Consider the following 17,708-nt stretch of genomic DNA (forward strand, 5'->3'; position numbering starts at 1 on the left):
AAAAAGGTACAATATCATTGGATGCAAAATAATTGATGATCTGCAGTAAAGTAAAGAGAAATAGATTTTGTCGGGTGAATATTTATGAAGTGAAACAACTTAAAAGATGCAAAATAGACACTCTTAATAAGATGTGATGCCACAACCCAATATTTTTATTGTTACAAAAATTACCATTGATTTCTTTGATACAAAAACTGTTATTGAATTAATCACATGTATATGACTTCATTCAGAATCGATTAATAGTCTTATAACCAGGAAAACCTAATGTCATAATGTATATGAAATACTGGTTACCATTTTTTATATATTAAGCTTTCACAAACACCATGGTGAAATGACGTCAGAATATATTATATAATTTGTGTTTAAGAGTAGTGGCAAAGGCACCAATATGGGGTGTAGACAGAACCACCAAAAGATGGCAGGATGCGGAGACCACTTCATGGGATAAACTAGATCTGGTCGGGAAAGACAATCAGCTAAGAGATTGAAAGCACCCAGTACATGACCACCATCAAACGAATGTGATGTTTGTGGTCCCAAAAAAAGAAGATCCATACTGCAAAACCATAGGGATCTGGACCTGGTGCCACCTTGGTGATTGTTGGAATGGATCATAACCAGCCAGTATCTAGCAAGAGAAAGAAACTGATCCAAAGTCCGACGAACAGCCATGAGTTTAAAAAGAGAACTCTCATCCACAGACCAATGACCTGAAACCTCCTGGCATCTCAGCCCTGAAGGGATGCATCCATGAACAGATGTAAAACTGGCCATGGAGGAGGAAGCGGGACCCCCCGCCAATGTGTGGACTCTGTTTAATCACCAATGGAGATTGTCTACAAGAGATGAGGGAAGGGATATAGAAGTATCCAAAGGATACTGTGCAAGGATCCATTGATCATGAAGGACCCATTGAAGAAACCGTATATTTGATCCTGCCCAGGGGTATAAGAGGGGTCATGGAAAACCACATTCCAAAAAGCAATAGAACCTTGCGAGCTGTAAGTGAGGGAAAAGACAGGGCTTTCCAAATGGCCTGTTCCATAGAATAGAGCCAGAGAAGAAAAGGTTGGGCCCAACTGGGATGGGTGTTGACGAAAACACCCAAAAAGATAAGACATTGGGTAGGACAAAGGAATAGCTTTTTCAATTTGACCAACCAGCCCACCCACACAGCTTCAGCCAGGAGCTGACAAATGTGACAGGCTGATTCCCATTTGGAATGAGCAAGAAGAAGCCAGTCATCCAAATAAACATGGAAGTGCAACCCAATGGCATGAATATGTCGAGCAAAGGAGTGGACCACACAACAAAACATGTATGTTGCTGAGGCTAGGCTGAAAGGTAAGGCACAAAACTAGTACACAACCCCCTGATGGACAAACCAAAGATATGGATGGGAATCCTGTAAAACAGGAATGTGTAGGTAAGTGCTGGAAATGTCCACCTTGTTATCTAAAGACCTGGAGAAAATGCTCACTGAAGAGAAAGGTATGTCTCCATGGTAAAGTGAAGAGTGTAAACATACCGATTGAGACTGGATAAATAAATGGCAGGATGACAGTCCCTGGTCTTCTTGGGAACCATAAACAGGTGGGAGTAAAATCCCTCTGAATCTGGTGAGCTGGTTCGATAGTCTGTTGTGTGATGAGGTCCTGAACTGCCTCTGACAGATGCTGGCGTGTTGAGGGATCCCAAGGAGAAGGGAGGGGAATGGGAACACTGGATAATGAAAGAAGGGAGAGAAAGGGAATAATTCCCTCCAAGAGCACCTTGTGAACCCAGACATTGGTAAGAAAAGGTCCTCACAGATGAATTGGGACAGGAATAGGTGCCACACTCGGCCCTGACTGTGACAAACTAGTTACCAAGCTAGTAAGGGTAGAATGTTGATGGGCTGAGGACACCCGTGACTCCAAAGACTCAGAAACCAAGTCAAATACATAATTCCGCAAAAAAGGCGCCATGCAGATGTCCCTCAGATAAGAAGCCTGGAGATTGATCCACGCCAAAACTAAATCATGGCCCAAGTTTGAAGCGCGAGAGTTGAAGACAACAGATATGCCAACATAGAAGTAAGGATGAAGAGAATTTCAGCAGAAAACCCTCTCAGGGTTTCTGTGAAAAGCCTCTGACAGAAGGTGAAGGGAAGAAAGGTATATTAACAGGGTCGTGAGGGTGAGACGAAGGTGAGAAAATTGGGCTTTGGTAAGTTGTGCAGGGTAATCTGAGTTCACCCCCAAACAGGCAGAACTGAACCCAACAACTGCTGGGCGAGAAAAGGAAAGTCCACCTGATAATAAGCAAGGGCAGACTGATCCAAAGTTTGTTATGGATTTCGCGCAAAGCTACACGAGGGTTATCCGCGCTAGCCATCCCTAATTTAGCAGTGTAAGACTAGAGTGAAGGCAGCTAGTCATCACCACCCACCGCTAACTCTTAGGCTACTCTTTTACCAACGAATAGTGGGATTGACCGTCACATTATAACACCCCCACAGCTGAAAGGGCGAGCATGTTTGGTGTGACGGAGATTCGAACCCGCGACCCACAGATTGCGAGTCGAGTGCCCTAACCACCTGGCCTATGACGGGCACAAGACTGATCCAAAGTCCATGGGGGATGAGGTATCCTAATGCCCTCCCCCAGTTGAGAGGCAAATGAGTCTGCTGAACCCTAATATCGGGGAAAGACTAAATAGGGTTGGGAAGTTTTATGTAAGAGGCAAGGTCTAGGATCATAGGAAACAGGTGGAAGAGACAAAACATCACATACCTGAGAGATAAAGTTTGAAAAGATGGCACCAAATGCTGACAAAGTACCCGAAGTGTTGACTGTAACTTCAGAATTCATAAGCGGAAAACATGAGGAAGTAATGCTTTATTAAAATATTAACTCCACAACTGTGAAGTTTTGGAAATAAACTTCAGAAAAATAAAAAAAATAAAAAAAATAAACCACTTCAAGGTAACTGAATAATGTAAAAAAGAATGTCTGAACTTGACAGCTGGCAATACGAAAGTGATAGTTTGGTAGTGGCGTGTAGAGTCACATGATGGAGAGGTGACGCATGATGATTTGCATGAGGACGTGTTGGAACTTTGGATTCCAACAGTGGGAGAATGAAAGCTTGTGGCATGTATTTCTGAAAAAAGTTCGCATATAGAGGTCAGCAAGAAATGACAAGAACTAATCTTGTGAGTGAAGGGAGAGTACCTTATTGGAACTCAGAATATAAAAGAGGAGTGATGAAAAAATAAGAGGATGGTCAACTTGGAGCAAACAAACATTTCAATACACATACAAGAGAAGATTGAGAATTTACTTCAGTATTTCCTTTTTAAAATAAGAAATCAAAGCTTATATAATATTAAAACTTAACTACCTAAAAATTAACTACCTTTTAGTGCCAAATTTATTCATATATATTGATAATAAAGTAGTTTAACTAAATTTTGAATGCAACTCTGTAAAATACCATGAAATGCACACTTTGACCTACTTGTAGTGAGAGGGTTAATCCCAAGCTGGACTTGAGCTTGGCATGATGTTGGTGCCTAGATTGGATGGTTTGTCTGAGGTACAGCCACTTCAGGTTTCTTCCTCTGTTTAAATGGTTCAAGTTATAACTTCATAGCTCATTGCTACAGAAACTGCCTCAGAAAGGGAAAAACTATCTCTCATACACAGGTTCCTCATTTTAGCAATAGATAATCTTTCTACAAACTTGTCTATAAAAATATCCTCATGATATGCTGAAGCCAATACAAGATAAACTGTGCAGATCATCTGCATATGCATTCCAGTTCTCTGTGACATTCTATTCTTGGACTTGGCCTGATTAATTACTAGATTTTTCATCACGACAAAACTTTGGGTCACTCAGCAATGATTGTTCTATAGTCTGAGCTTGCTCTTTGCTCAAGTGCTGTATGATGTCTAAGGCCAGTCCACCCACACTCAAGATCAGGCATTATGTAATCTGTTCTGGAGACCAGCCATTCCAAGCAGTTACTTGCTTGAAAAGCTTCAGAATATGATCCAAGTCTTTCTTTGCTGCACTCTTGATTGGGTACACTGAGTAGACATGCTCAGGGACACCAAATTTCAGATGAGTAGTTGGTACTAGGTCCAGGTCACTTTGGCAGGATACTTCCCAGCTTAAGGAAGCTCACTGCTGTCCTATGGTTCACTATCTTCACAATTTGATGCCCATCATCTCACCTATTGGTGAAATGAGTCCTGTAGGCAAACTATGCAAGCACCTCCGTTTTTTCATGACTGACTTCAGGTGGCTTCAACCAGACCTGGGATTGAGTTACTTTGGCTGGCAAAGGCCTAGAAATCCTATCCAGAGTACCCCATTCAGTCTCAGAACTGCCAGCTTTCACACCACAGCTAAGACCCTCATTCAAGTGTGTTTTCCTTGGAATTAGGACAGGTTTAAGCAAAAGCATGTGAATGGCTATTCTGGGTGCACCAGACATCAATGGCTCTCCTTTCTGAGTCATTGACTGTAACAAGAAAGAAGCCATGGACCTTTGATACATCAGCAAGCCCTATATCCAGGAGAGAACTACTCCTAGCCTTGATTACTCTCTCAGAAAGTCAACTTCTTTTAGTGACTGGCTCTTTCTCTTGGTTGTAAGTATTTTGTGTTGTGGAAAAAAAATGTCATTTTTTCAAGAATGAAGCCATTTTTTAAAAAATACTTAATAACTGGAATAAAGTGCAATAAACATGTCAGCAGAAATAGAAAACTCTGCAATAAGATATCCCGTGGTCATAACACCAAAATTTTCTTCTTATCCACTCTGTGGTACTTTTTAGATCAAACTGATTTCTATTAAGAGACAAGATAGTACAGCAGAATAACAGGAGATTCAAATAAGGTATTTATTATAAAGTAATCCCGAGTTTTCTGAATAATTGAGTTCATGACAAGGAAATAAAAAGAGTGTATGCAATTTTACAAAAATACAATGAACAATCTTTACTATTCATAAACACAAACACATTGTATATACTTGCTTGATACAACAGATGGTCACCTTTACTGGATTTAAGCTTTTTTCCCTCCAAACTACCTTGATTGTGATCATGTTCCAGCAGACCAAACATTATGTTACTTAGCTAAACAATAATTTCATACTTACCCAGACCTCCCCACCCCCATAAGCAGACTAGGTATTATCTTAAGGGAATGAAAAGAACAAAGGTAACCAGAGCAAAAGCAATTTATATACTTTCTTGACCATGTGTTATGTTAAAACTACACATTCTTATAAAAACTATGAAAATTAAAAAAAATTCTGTATCAAAATAAAAAGGTAGAAAATATATGGTAATGCTTGGAAATCACAATAGGATGTCTTGTAATATATTGACTGAGATTGTTCTACATACCACTGTTTATCCTGATGTGTTAATGAAACCTGGGAAATTGCATCCAGTGAGGAAGATAGAAGATGGATTAATGTAAACAGCACGTGGTTATAAAGTACCAGCAAGAAGAAAGTTGGGAAACACAACATAGTTAACCAGGAATAGACCACATTGAAATCACTGGTGTGAGGTTATAACTTAAAATAGTTTCACATCTACAGTCTGGAAATGTCTGTGCACTTCACAACAATTCCATCATCAGAGGTTGAAGTTTGAGTGATAACAAAGAAGGAAACACAAAATAATGAAGACCACCAATGTATGTAAAGTGTAACAGAGTCAAATCCAAAAAGAGAAGTGGTCCAAACCAAAGCCAATCCACTGTAGTCATCTTTAGAAGTATATCAGAAGAATATCCAACTGATTATGCAGAGAAGGCTTAGCAAGAGATAAGTCAACCTGCTGAAGGATATTGTTGGAATCACTTACAAGACATCACAAGGGATGGAACTACTAGCAGATTCTTTCGACTATATACCTTATAAGAATTTCCCTAACGACAGTATTATAAAGGATGAGAAGTCATTTTTTGTATCATTAGCCACAAAAATAAACTAACAAAAATATTTGGTGATTAGACAGTTTAGGTATAGTTACTGAGTGGTAAAAGATTTTCTTTATGTTGTTAACAAATTGTGATTATACTTTACGTTTTACATATTTCAATGATGTTTTAATAGTTGTAATGCTTAGGCTTTTGAATATTAATATTATTAATTTTGAAGAGTTACTCAATGTTAATTATGGAGATTTATGTTTAATATGCAACTGTTCACTTTGTATGATAGGAATGTTAGAGAAATATCACAATCTAGGGAGGGGGTAGTGTTCTAACTTATGTTGTTAATCTAAACCAGTAGTTACCATACATGGGATCATGGCATCTGTCAATGGGGTCATGAGAAGATGACTACATTTGGCCTACTTTTGATCTTAATTTAAATGCTTTGAAACTCTCCATGTAAATGTGTTTATTATTATAATACTTTGGTTGCAAGGTTGTTTTGGGTGCTGTCTGGGAGTCATATAAATTTCTATGTCTCAAAATGAAGTTATTTATTTAAAAAGTTTGGGAAGTGCTGATCTAGACATTTCTCAAATTGTATATTGTTGTTTAGCCAGAAGGAAGTTCAGTGTAACATGATATGGCTGATGTGGCTGTAATATCTGGAACTTTCTTCAAAACTTGGCAAACAATTTGAGCTATGTATATATAAATATAAATTAAGTTACGCTAGAGATTGAGTTAATAAGTAATCAGTGCATCAATTATTCAATTTTCCTGTTGCTTCAGCCATTTAGTCAGTAAGTTTAGTGCTGTATTTCAGTGCAAAAATAGGAGGAAAAATTAGCAAGTAAATGGAATGTTTATTACACATTGTTTATTTGTGAAGTTAGATCTATCAGCTATTAAACATTCATTAGTTTAAAATAGTGGAACTTGAAGACGATGAAATAAAACAGTTTTCTTTTATCATTAAGAGGGCTGGACATTAAATTATTCTTTTACTGAATAATCCAATAAAACCTTACCCTATAACAGAAACCAATACTTTCAATGCTGTGTAGTATACTTATGAAGCTGTAAATAAACATAATTGTAGAAATTGCAAAATATTGTCCCTTTAATACCATACACAGAAATTGTAAGACTGTGTAAACAGTATAAGTTGCAATATTACTTGAAATATTTGCACAAAAAATGAAACCTTTATATTAATAATTTTTAAATTAGTTTTATAACAGTATAATTCAGTTTTACTTGATGTAGATATTTCTTATTGTTTTCATTACACTTATTATTCATTTAAATTCATGAAATGTAATTTAGTTGCTTATTTAAGAACTTTTCCTTGTACAGAGGAGTCAGTAATGTGGAATGATTTAAATACATTTTTGTGTTGTGTGAAAAAAATGCATGATTATGTTAGTTACTTTGCATGATATTATAATACAGATGCATACACTTTTAGTTAAAAATGCCTACCTCAGTAGTTTTTGCATATTCTCTCACCACTTGCTCTAGTTCTTCATAAAGTCTAGTTTTCTGCAATTATAAAAGATACTGATATAGTTTTAAAAGTTAAAGAAAATATAGAATATACATAGATCCCAGTCTCTAAAATCTGTAAAACTCTTCAAACGCTCTCATGAAAAGAAAGAACCCATTAACAAGTTAAAACAAAAAGAATGAATTTGTAAAATACTGAGTTTGTGTAAAAATACATATATTGGAGAAGCAGGTCAAACCACAGAACAAAAAACTAACAGAACACAAGGATACAACCAGACTGACATCTTGGGAAAAAACAGCATCAGAAGAACATAATTGAAAAACAGGCCATATCATGAACTGGGACCAACATCAAATTCTGGACATGGTTTACCATTGAAAAATTAAAGAACCCTTTTACAATAATCGATATTCAGCCGAGAACATGGCATTGATATAAGTAACCTCTGGACAACCTCCTCCCCAAACTATACTGAATGAATGATTTCAAGATATGCTTATTTACATGCAACTCTGTTACAGAACTGTATTAACAAACACAGAGACACAACTTAACAACTTTGGGTTCAACCCGAAAAAGACCTCAGTATAGAAATATTATCCTACTATAATAATAGGCAGAAGCTGTCTGTTAAAGCCAAAACACTTAACACAAGTACTCTAAACCTTTTGCAACTAGATACTTCAGAACATGATTTTTATGATATATCTAACTAAACAGAATAATATTGTATGAATCATTGGATAAAAATAATTTTATAAAACTTTTCAAGACTGATTTATCATATTTTGTATATAAAAAAAATGAAGCTTATAGAGGCATGCTATACTAACTTAATCCTAGGAATATCAGAACCATTTAGACTGTTTGCTATTACAAGTTTATACAAAATAATACAACAGTGTATAAATCAAGACACTATTTGACTATTGAATTACATTATCATTAAGCACCTCAATCCTAAATTAAACATAATTTTTAACATGATACACAATATTTTTATGTTTACCTTTAATCAAATTATTTCTTCTTTAAGTTAAAGACTGTGATTAAAAGAGAGAACAAAAATTTTTCTAAATTAGTATGTAGATGTCAATCAACTGAAATCTAATGATATTCCTATCTATAAAGTACTGCCTCATGCTACATTATAAACTTTCAATAAAATTGCAAAAAAAAATGTAACTTTTTTCGACAGAACTTATTTTTGTACTTATATTTTACACGTATGTTGGTGTATGATAAACCTTTTTCTACTAACCTCATCCAATTCTGTTTTGCACAGATCTTTTTGACGTGTTACTTCTTCAATTTGATCTTTTAGCATTGTTGTAAGTTCCCCTTCTTTCATATAATTTTCTACTGCTGAGTAAGTCATCATAAGCTGGAAATGACACATATGTGTATTTAATTATAACATTTTAAAATAATTTAATAAAAATCAATTTATAAAATAACCAATGCATTACTATGTGTAATCTATATACAATTAAAAGACAGTAAAAACTATAGGCTGCTCACTATGTGATATTTATTGTTGAAAAACTATGAACATTACAATAACATATATTAAAACAAATTACTTTATATTTTTCACTTGAAACAATTCAAATTTCCTTATGTTTTAAAAGGTTGTTGTTTGTAATTAAGCAGAAAGCTACACAATGGGCTATCTGTGCTCTGGCCACCACAGGTATCAAAACCCGGATTCTAGCATTATAAGTCCACAGACCGCTGTACCACTGGGGGGCGTTTTAAAAGGAAAACACTCAGTGATGTTTTTTGTGTGTGTGTGTTAGCATACAAGCAAAAGTAATAGTATTGATACCAGGAAAAGTTTTATTGAAATACAATTTATTGTATAAATACACACATTTTCTAGCTTTATTCATGCATAATAAATCAAGTTCAAGGTATAAGGGTACTGGAAACTCTTTTGTATACGTGTGTGGCAAAGTTCAAAGAATAAATATGACAGTGTTTTCAATATTATCATCTTTATGACAGAAACTCATACTTCTAGCTTAAGCACTGATTTGAATAATCATATTTCATTTTTGTTTTGTAAAATTTGTGTCAATATATGAAGGTTGAAAATACTGCTTGATCACTGAATTTCAAGTGTAGTTTTGGTTTAATATATATTATGTAGTACCAGGCTGTGCTATGTTTTTCACTCCTTTTAATATAATGTTAAGTTTACAAATTGTTTTTTTCATTTTCACTATAATTCCTACAATTGGAATATGGCATTGTTCAAGAGGGTTTCCAGCTTGAATTTTCCCCTAGGACTAATTGGGTCAAGTGAAGATTAGCACCATTTTGTCTGATTCTCTTACAGGAATAACAATGTGCTTTTTAACTAATACACCAAACAATCCTTGTCAGCAGACTGGGCATTAGTTGCAAGTGAATTCACTCACTATCTTTCTAGTCCACTGATCTATTAGGCACTAATCAATGTTTTACTGTGTCAGAAACTTGAAGATTTATTGCAATATTAAGTGTTGGGGCCTGAGAAAGCAGAATTTCAGCAAATTTTCCTAGATTTTACACAGATTTACATAGAATTTCCATAGATTTTTCAATGATTTTAGCATAATTTCACTAGATTTGCATGCAGTGTTTTTATTACTTTTACTTTTACGTAGGAACTCTCAATTAATTTAATTAAAGTTCTCACTTTGAATTGCAGTTGCTAGGTTTGTACATTTTTATTTAGTTTTACTTTATCAAATTTTATTTTAACTTTAAAGTTAACTTTCATTTTTGTTTGTGCTGGTGCCATTTGGCTTTTATCTATAATTCAGTTAAGTGTTTATGTATTTGTTTAACTTTGACAGTGATCAAGGAGTGTATATATATATAACTTGCCCCCACAAGATAGTGGAGCCTAGGTTTTAATCTGAAGTACATATTATTGTTATTTTAAGTTAGGAATATTTTTTGTTTGGAATTATTCTATTTTTATATGTTTGCCTATGTTACAATGTGGTGCACATGTACTGACAAGAGCCTATTATTTAATAAAGTCTTTATCATTCTTACTAGTTACACACCTTTGTTTGTTTTTCTGGAAACTGTCAAGATTAAAATTAAAGACTGATTCCTTGTGTAAATATGCACATGTTCTGTCTTGTTCTTTGTGGCCCAACTCACAGTTGTTAGGAAAGAAACACACTCACACACAAGATCCACAAACCTCCTGTGTTTGGAGGCCCACAATTTTCTGCTTTGTCAGAAACCCTCGAGGTAACTCATTTATATATAGCATAAGATTACATAAAGAAATATTGTTTTTTAAAGTAAAAATCATTACAATATACTTTTGAAAGATACTATTAGTGATACAGGTTAACATAATATAATGAATAATAAATGGTAAACTCAAGATGGATGTAACCTTAGATTATATGTGGTTCATCCAATAAACACTGTAGTTGCATCTGGCTGTCACTTGGTTTTGTGACATCTTTTGGACTAGAAGAATCAGATACAGTAGCATTTGATGTTTGATATTTCATAAAAACTCTTATTCTGCCATTGTAAAAAAGTAACTTAATATTTTAAAGTATTATTCATGTAATCATATCTTTAAAACAACTGTTTGTATGTCCTTTAATATGTATTAAGTTACAGTGAAAGTAACATACTTCACATATATTTCCTTCTTAAGAATCAATTATAGAATTTCTAGATACAATACAATATCTTTCTCAATCGTCATTTTCTGCTGTTTAAGGTTGTATAATGTACATGTGTGGAACTATGTCACTAGCAATAAAATGCAAAATAAGATACAAGTATTACAGCTGCTGCCTGGCACTTTAAATTTAGTCTTATCTGATTAAAAAAACATGACTATGATGTAAAATACAGTAAAATGCCATTGATTACTTGAAAGGTCATTTTCCAGGTTTACAGTTTATACCATGCAAATGGACAAGACGGTATTTAATGTGTCAAAGTTCTTTATAGTGTATTACTCCCAACTATGTGTATTTTAAATTAAGCATAACACAAGGCAGTTCAATGATATTCAAAACTTCAAGTTTATGTACCTTCTTGATTTTCCTTATTTATTTTTAGAACAAAATATAGAAGAAATTTGCAACTCCTTCTCTATTTTAGAAGTTCATAAAACATATTCTACCAACCAACTCAACTTAACCTAACTTGTTTTCATAAACATTGTACTGCTGTATATTAAGAGCCAAAAAAAAAAAGGTTTCTTGGCTCAACGAAAGATACTCTTTATTAGTTGTTTCAGCCAACTAGGCCTAGTAACACAGTTAACATCCTAAGGGTTTATTGATACAGTATTAGTTTAAACTGTATTAAACTCCAACCACTAAAGGGTAAGTTCACTAAAAAATAAAAAGTCAGGAGACAAAGGCAGGTGAGTGGGTAAATAGTACATAAGGAAATATTTAATACAAGTAATTTTTTCAACAGGACATGTTAATTGATCCACTGTCTTTATTTATAAACATGGATATCTTTGAGTTATCCAAATACTTTCTCTTAAGTTAATTTCCATGTTTGTTGATGGACTTTTTCTAGTCACGAATACCATCACAGTTCCATAAATGTTCAGCAGTTGAAGTTATGATGTTATCATATTTTATGTCATTCCGGTGTTCTTTCAAATTTGTTTCTAATTTCCTACTTCTTTGTCTTGTGTATATTCTACCACACCTACAACTGATTTGAAAAGTTCCATCTTTGTCTTCAAGCTTTTTCTTTTTTTATCTTTAAGTGTTTGTAACTGGTTAACAATTTTGTTTTGAGAAATGAAAGTTACATTGTAACCCTGTAATTGGAATGCTTTAGCAATTTCTTTTTAAAATGGCAGGAAAAAATTACTTACTAATGAATGTAATTGTTATAAGATGATTTCAGTGAAGTAAATTTTAGAGTATTTCATTTGTAGATTTTTGCCATTCGTTTCATGGAAAGCTAGCTCTGTCAATGATAATAAGGTCATAACCTCCCTCTACTGCTACTACTTGTAAGTACAATTTTTTCATTGTTTGTATCTTTTATATCATAACATTGTTAACAGCATGCTTAGTTTTTGACTTAGAGGTTGGTTGGAGTTATAAGGTGGAGGCTTACTGACAGCAAGATACACTGAATTTTAACTTATTATCATCTTTTTTTTAATAAGAACAATTAAGATGGCTAGTTCATATTTATTGGACTTCATAGCAAATGTAATTCCTTTATCATTATCATTTATATTGTAGAAAAATTCCTGAAGGGTTTCATTGCTGTGTTGCCACACCATGAAGGTTTCATTTACACATCTTCTATATCCTATAGGTGTTATTAAAGTTTTTTGTAACATGGAATTTTCAAAAGTATTCATAAATATACTAAACAATTTTCTATATAAAGTCTGGGAAGATTGACTAATTCGTTGATGTGTTCTAAAGATAAGTCTTCAATATTAACAAATCTGTTAAATAAAGTGTCTTTTTCGAAAGTGTTGTAAAATGTGAAAGTTATGGTGGGTCTTTATATAATGAACATAAGGTTAGCTTACCAGCGTAACATAAGGATACCTAACAAACATTGTATGTTCTAGAAAATGAGATTTACACAATAAGTAACTTCAGTGTGCTAATCTACAATGAAGGTTAAAGTATTATATTTAGATACTGTAACATTTGTCAACAATGAAACATTTAATAGTAATACCACAACCTCAGCTGAAGTTGAACAGCTTTGGTAATCATGATTTAAAAATTGTGAAAATCTTAAGAAATGCATCAACAAACATAGAAAGAAACTTAAGAGAAAGTATTTGAATAATTAAGAACAGACTTGTGTGTATAAATAGAGACAATGGATAAATCAATGTGTCCAAATGGAAAAATTGTCTTATTCTCTATTTACCTCCCCAACTACCTTTGCTTTTGACCTTTTTTTTCTGTTTCTTTTAAATAGACTTACCTATTAACAGTTGGAGTTAATATAGGTTAAGCTAACATTGTATTCACAACCCTGATGATAGTAACAACAGTACCAAAACTAGTTGGCTGAACCAAGTAATGAAAAGTGTCTTCCATCATGCCCCCAAAATTCGTTTTTTATTTATTTTTAATCAAACATAATCCATTCTGTTACTACAATCTAAGCCTTTATCTGACAAACATCTGTGTGTATGTTTATAACTAGCAAAATGCTAGTTATAAACTTGGTGTGCTCCCTTGAGATCCTCCTGGGAGTGACATAGGGGGGTTGTCATTTGGATCTGACCACCCTTGGTATTCAGACTTAATATATTTCAACTAAAAGTTAATCACACTTTATAAAAATAATATTTCAATTCATACTTGAAAAGTACATGATCAAATTGGACTGCTGTGATTCTAGTTTCCTTAGTCATCTTTTCATGAAAGCAGCTGTTGATTTCAAGGTGTAACTGAAAGATATGCTTATGAGCTTTTGCTAACTTCAAATCCTTGTTTATTATTTTGTTCATGGGACCGAGAGATGTGGCCAGTTTCACTGCAATGGCTTTTTTGGGACAAAATGTTCTCTTTTGTAACCACATCCTTCTCTTTGCAGATTAAGGAATTACTCAAGATCGACTTGGGGTATGGTTTTTGGAGTCTGTCATTGTCCGAAACTCTCTGTTGTTTAAGTTTTTCTATTCCGTGAAGAATTATTGAAGACTCCCTTGTTAAATATTGCACCTTTTAGCTTTACATGAATTTATCACTATTATTTAATATACTTTCTAGGAAAGGGCTGTGACTTATCTATCTGCAAAACACCACACTGTCAAATGATTAGATATTTACCATGAACTAAAGAGATAGGTGCTAAAGACCTTGCCTATGAAACCATGCACTTGTGGCAACATGCAACTGTAATTAATTATTATAATACTGGTACTGTAGTTCATATGAACACTTTAGAAAACATTCACTCACCTCCTGTTCCAAGTCTTTAATCTGTGAGGTTAAATGGCTGTTTTCTTTCTGTAGATTTGCTATATTTTTCTCCAGTTCAGTTTTTGTGTTTTCCCCTTGCTCCAAAATGGATTTAATCTCCTCATGTTCTCTTTCCAAATATTTGCTTTTGTCAAGTATAATTTGAAAGCTATAATATCATAACACAAAAACTATGTATTTTACACTGAGATAGGAAATATACAGAAAATTATTAGGGGCTTTATCTCAAGTGTTTATTTTAGTTAAACATAATCAACACAAACAAGATTTATTTTTATTCCAAGATATCACATACAATTACTTGAGAGGTATGATATCTAATGGGTATTTTAACAGTAAAAATACATTAAATAGACAAAAAATGTAATCTTAATTCTTTATAAGCTGTAGATGCATACATGCATTTAACATAAAGGTTTAATTATTTGTACAAAAGAATTATAGAACAATAAAATACCTGAGAATATACAAAGTTTTGAACAGCTTTTGTACTATTATTTTGATTATTAATGCCATCAAAAATTACTTTTTATTTTAACACACTTTAAATAATTGCAAGGTGAAAGACGTTTGGAAGATTTTAAAACTTAAGGGTAACTTAATTTTTTCACTTTATGTAGTAATTGAAATCAATTACAATATAATAGAAAAATAGCTTAATATTTTTTAAACATGAAATATGGAGAATCATTTTTTGTGGGTCTAATTAACCATTTCAATGTCAGTATATCTGGGGGTAGTCTAAACAAATTTTATATTAAAAATATTATAAGTAATCAAAAATAAATTTCAAGAATAGAAATAAATGTTTAGAATAAATCTTTAACCACTCTCTCAAGTGAATGGTTTGTTCAGTGTCAGGTTTTTATACATGTGGATAGGCCGGATTCTTCACAGTAGGTGTCTGTGACTTGTTGGCAATAAATTTTAACAATAAACAAACAGCATACAATCCACTAGTTTTAAAATAATATATATATATATTAAAACAATTCAAATGTACATACAAATGTTGTTACATTGTTGGCTATCACAGTTGTATCCAGAGCTTTAAATAATTGTCTCTTTTTTTTGTCAGAGTCCACACAGGCTAGTTCAGTTATTTTAGAACACACTTTTACAAGACAAATTATTCTTCCGGCCCTGTTATTACAATACAGTCTATGTTAACTTCACTTTAAAATTACCACTATAACTGTTGGTTACCACAGCTGTATCCAGAGCTTTAAATAATTGTCTCTTTTTCATCAAAAAGTCCATATAGGCTGTTACAATTACTTCAGAAAACAACTGACAAAAAAATTATTCTTTGCTACTCTATTATTGCAATACGGTATGTGATAATTTCATTTAGAAATTGTCACTGTACTATCTTTATGGCTAAACACACAACTACACAGTCTAGATCTATCTGACTACATTTCTCACTTAACTTGAACTACACTTTGGATGCATATTTATAAATAGCCCAACTGAGGTCTAGAACTTTCTACACACTACACGATTTTATGATGTAATAATACTCAAGAAAAACATTGAAGGTTCTAGTAACATGATGCAATAATACAATAAGTGCCAATTCACAACACTTGACCTACACAACATATGATTCATACACAGTTACGTAAACAAACCTGTGATAAACTATCACTTATAAAGTTAACTCTTGTGCTATACTAAAACTATCTAAGTCATAACACTTGCATTAAATTTAAACAGTCATGTATATCTAACATTCAGTAAACTAAAGCACCATAAAAAAACTGGTGATTTTTAGTTTTGTTAGTTAGTTTAGTTTTGTTTTGTCAGTTGTTAGTTAAATGTCAGAATCATTGAAGAGCAGGAACAATGTCGGAAGCCATGACAGTTTTAAACTTTCAAAACACATACAGACCTGTAAAATTTTGATCTGGAAAAATACAAACTATTTAAGAATGCTCAAAAGTATAAAGAATTTTGATAATGAAAAATATAAATTGCTTAAATGAAGTAAATGAGTTATGTGCTTACTTTTATACTTTCTATTTTACTCTATTTAAAACTGTTTCAACAAAGCTGATAGAATGAACAGTATTATTTTTTTATTGTTTCCGGGTTCTTTTGTGTGCAGCTTCAGTAATTGTCAGTAGGATGATATGATAAATTATTATATTTCCTACTTTTTTATGTTTGAACTGTCACATTTGTACTGTGACAAGTTTTTTTTGAATTAAAAAGCCATTTCAATAGTGAGTGTAATAGATAAAAAGACAAATTACTATATAGTTGTTGCATTAGTATATTTGCATCTGACTTTTGTTTACATCCATTGAAATAAAGTGCATGTGCACTTAGATAGTAAGGTGCATATGCAATTTTAGGACAGACAAAAACTAAGTGTTTTTGTATTAGATAATGAAGTACAATAGTAAATATTTACAAAATCAGTTAATTTTTCCAGTATTATGCTATACTCTTGGGTGTGTTTATAAAGTACATAAAAATATAATACATTAGTATATTCTTCTTGTTTCTTTTGCTATTCTTGTATTGCTACCATCAAGTCTGCTAGGCTGTAGTTTGATTTGCCGCTTCTCGTTTCCTTTTTTTTTTACTATCCCACTTCTGACACCAATTTGTTATGTCTCCGTTTGTTAATTAATTTTCCGTAACTACGTTCCGACGAAACTTTAGCGACACAAGTCCTTACTTAATAAAACTGGTTTATTCTTTCCGAATATAACTTTACGATACACTTAATTTCAACAATCACACTAAAACAAATGCTGTAACAACGAACTTGCTCAACTTCAATAATACTCTCTGACTACAGGTCAATTACTCACTGTCTACACACCCATTACATTACCGTCATGTTGTCACCCTCTTTTATATACCAAACTACCCTATATCTAGTAAATGCTAGAGCATTCGCCAAAGTACAGGATAGTTCTAGAAAGTAGAGGGCGTGAGAATAGTCACGTGATCTCGATGACGCAACGGAGAAGAGAAATTACAACAGTTGTTAGAGGAAAAAGAAAAGAAACAAGAAGAGAGACAACAGCAGTTGCAAGAAAACCTGCAACAGTGGCAGCTCGAACAACAAAATAAACAAAAAGAGAGATTACAGTAGCTGTTTGAGGAAAAAGAAAAAAAACAAGAAGAACGAGAAGAGAAATTACAGCAGTGGTTGGAGGAAAAAGAAAAAAAAACAAGAAGAGAAATTACAGCAGTGGTTAGAGGAAAAAGAAAAGAAACAAGAAGAACGAGAAAATAAACAGGAAGAAAGTCTCCAA

The 17,708-nt window shown here is 33.2% G+C and overlaps 1 protein-coding gene across 1 annotated transcript in view; it reads right to left on the reverse strand.

Moving 5' to 3' along the window:
• Positions 1 to 17,708, reverse strand: part of LOC106468849 (kinectin-like) — a 104,023-nt gene that overhangs the window by 65,720 nt on the left and 20,595 nt on the right. Inside the window, exons 7-9 of the mRNA XM_022397209.1 lie at positions 14,413 to 14,581; positions 8,730 to 8,852; positions 7,441 to 7,500 (exon numbers count right to left, since the gene is read on the reverse strand). Coding sequence (XP_022252917.1) covers positions 7,441 to 7,500; positions 8,730 to 8,852; positions 14,413 to 14,581 — 352 coding nt within the window. The remainder of the gene's footprint in view (positions 1 to 7,440; positions 7,501 to 8,729; positions 8,853 to 14,412; positions 14,582 to 17,708) is intronic.

Source organism: Limulus polyphemus, unplaced genomic scaffold (assembly GCF_000517525.1).
Source record: "Limulus polyphemus unplaced genomic scaffold, Limulus_polyphemus-2.1.2 Scaffold3190, whole genome shotgun sequence".
NCBI classification, from domain to species: domain Eukaryota; kingdom Metazoa; phylum Arthropoda; class Merostomata; order Xiphosura; family Limulidae; genus Limulus; species Limulus polyphemus.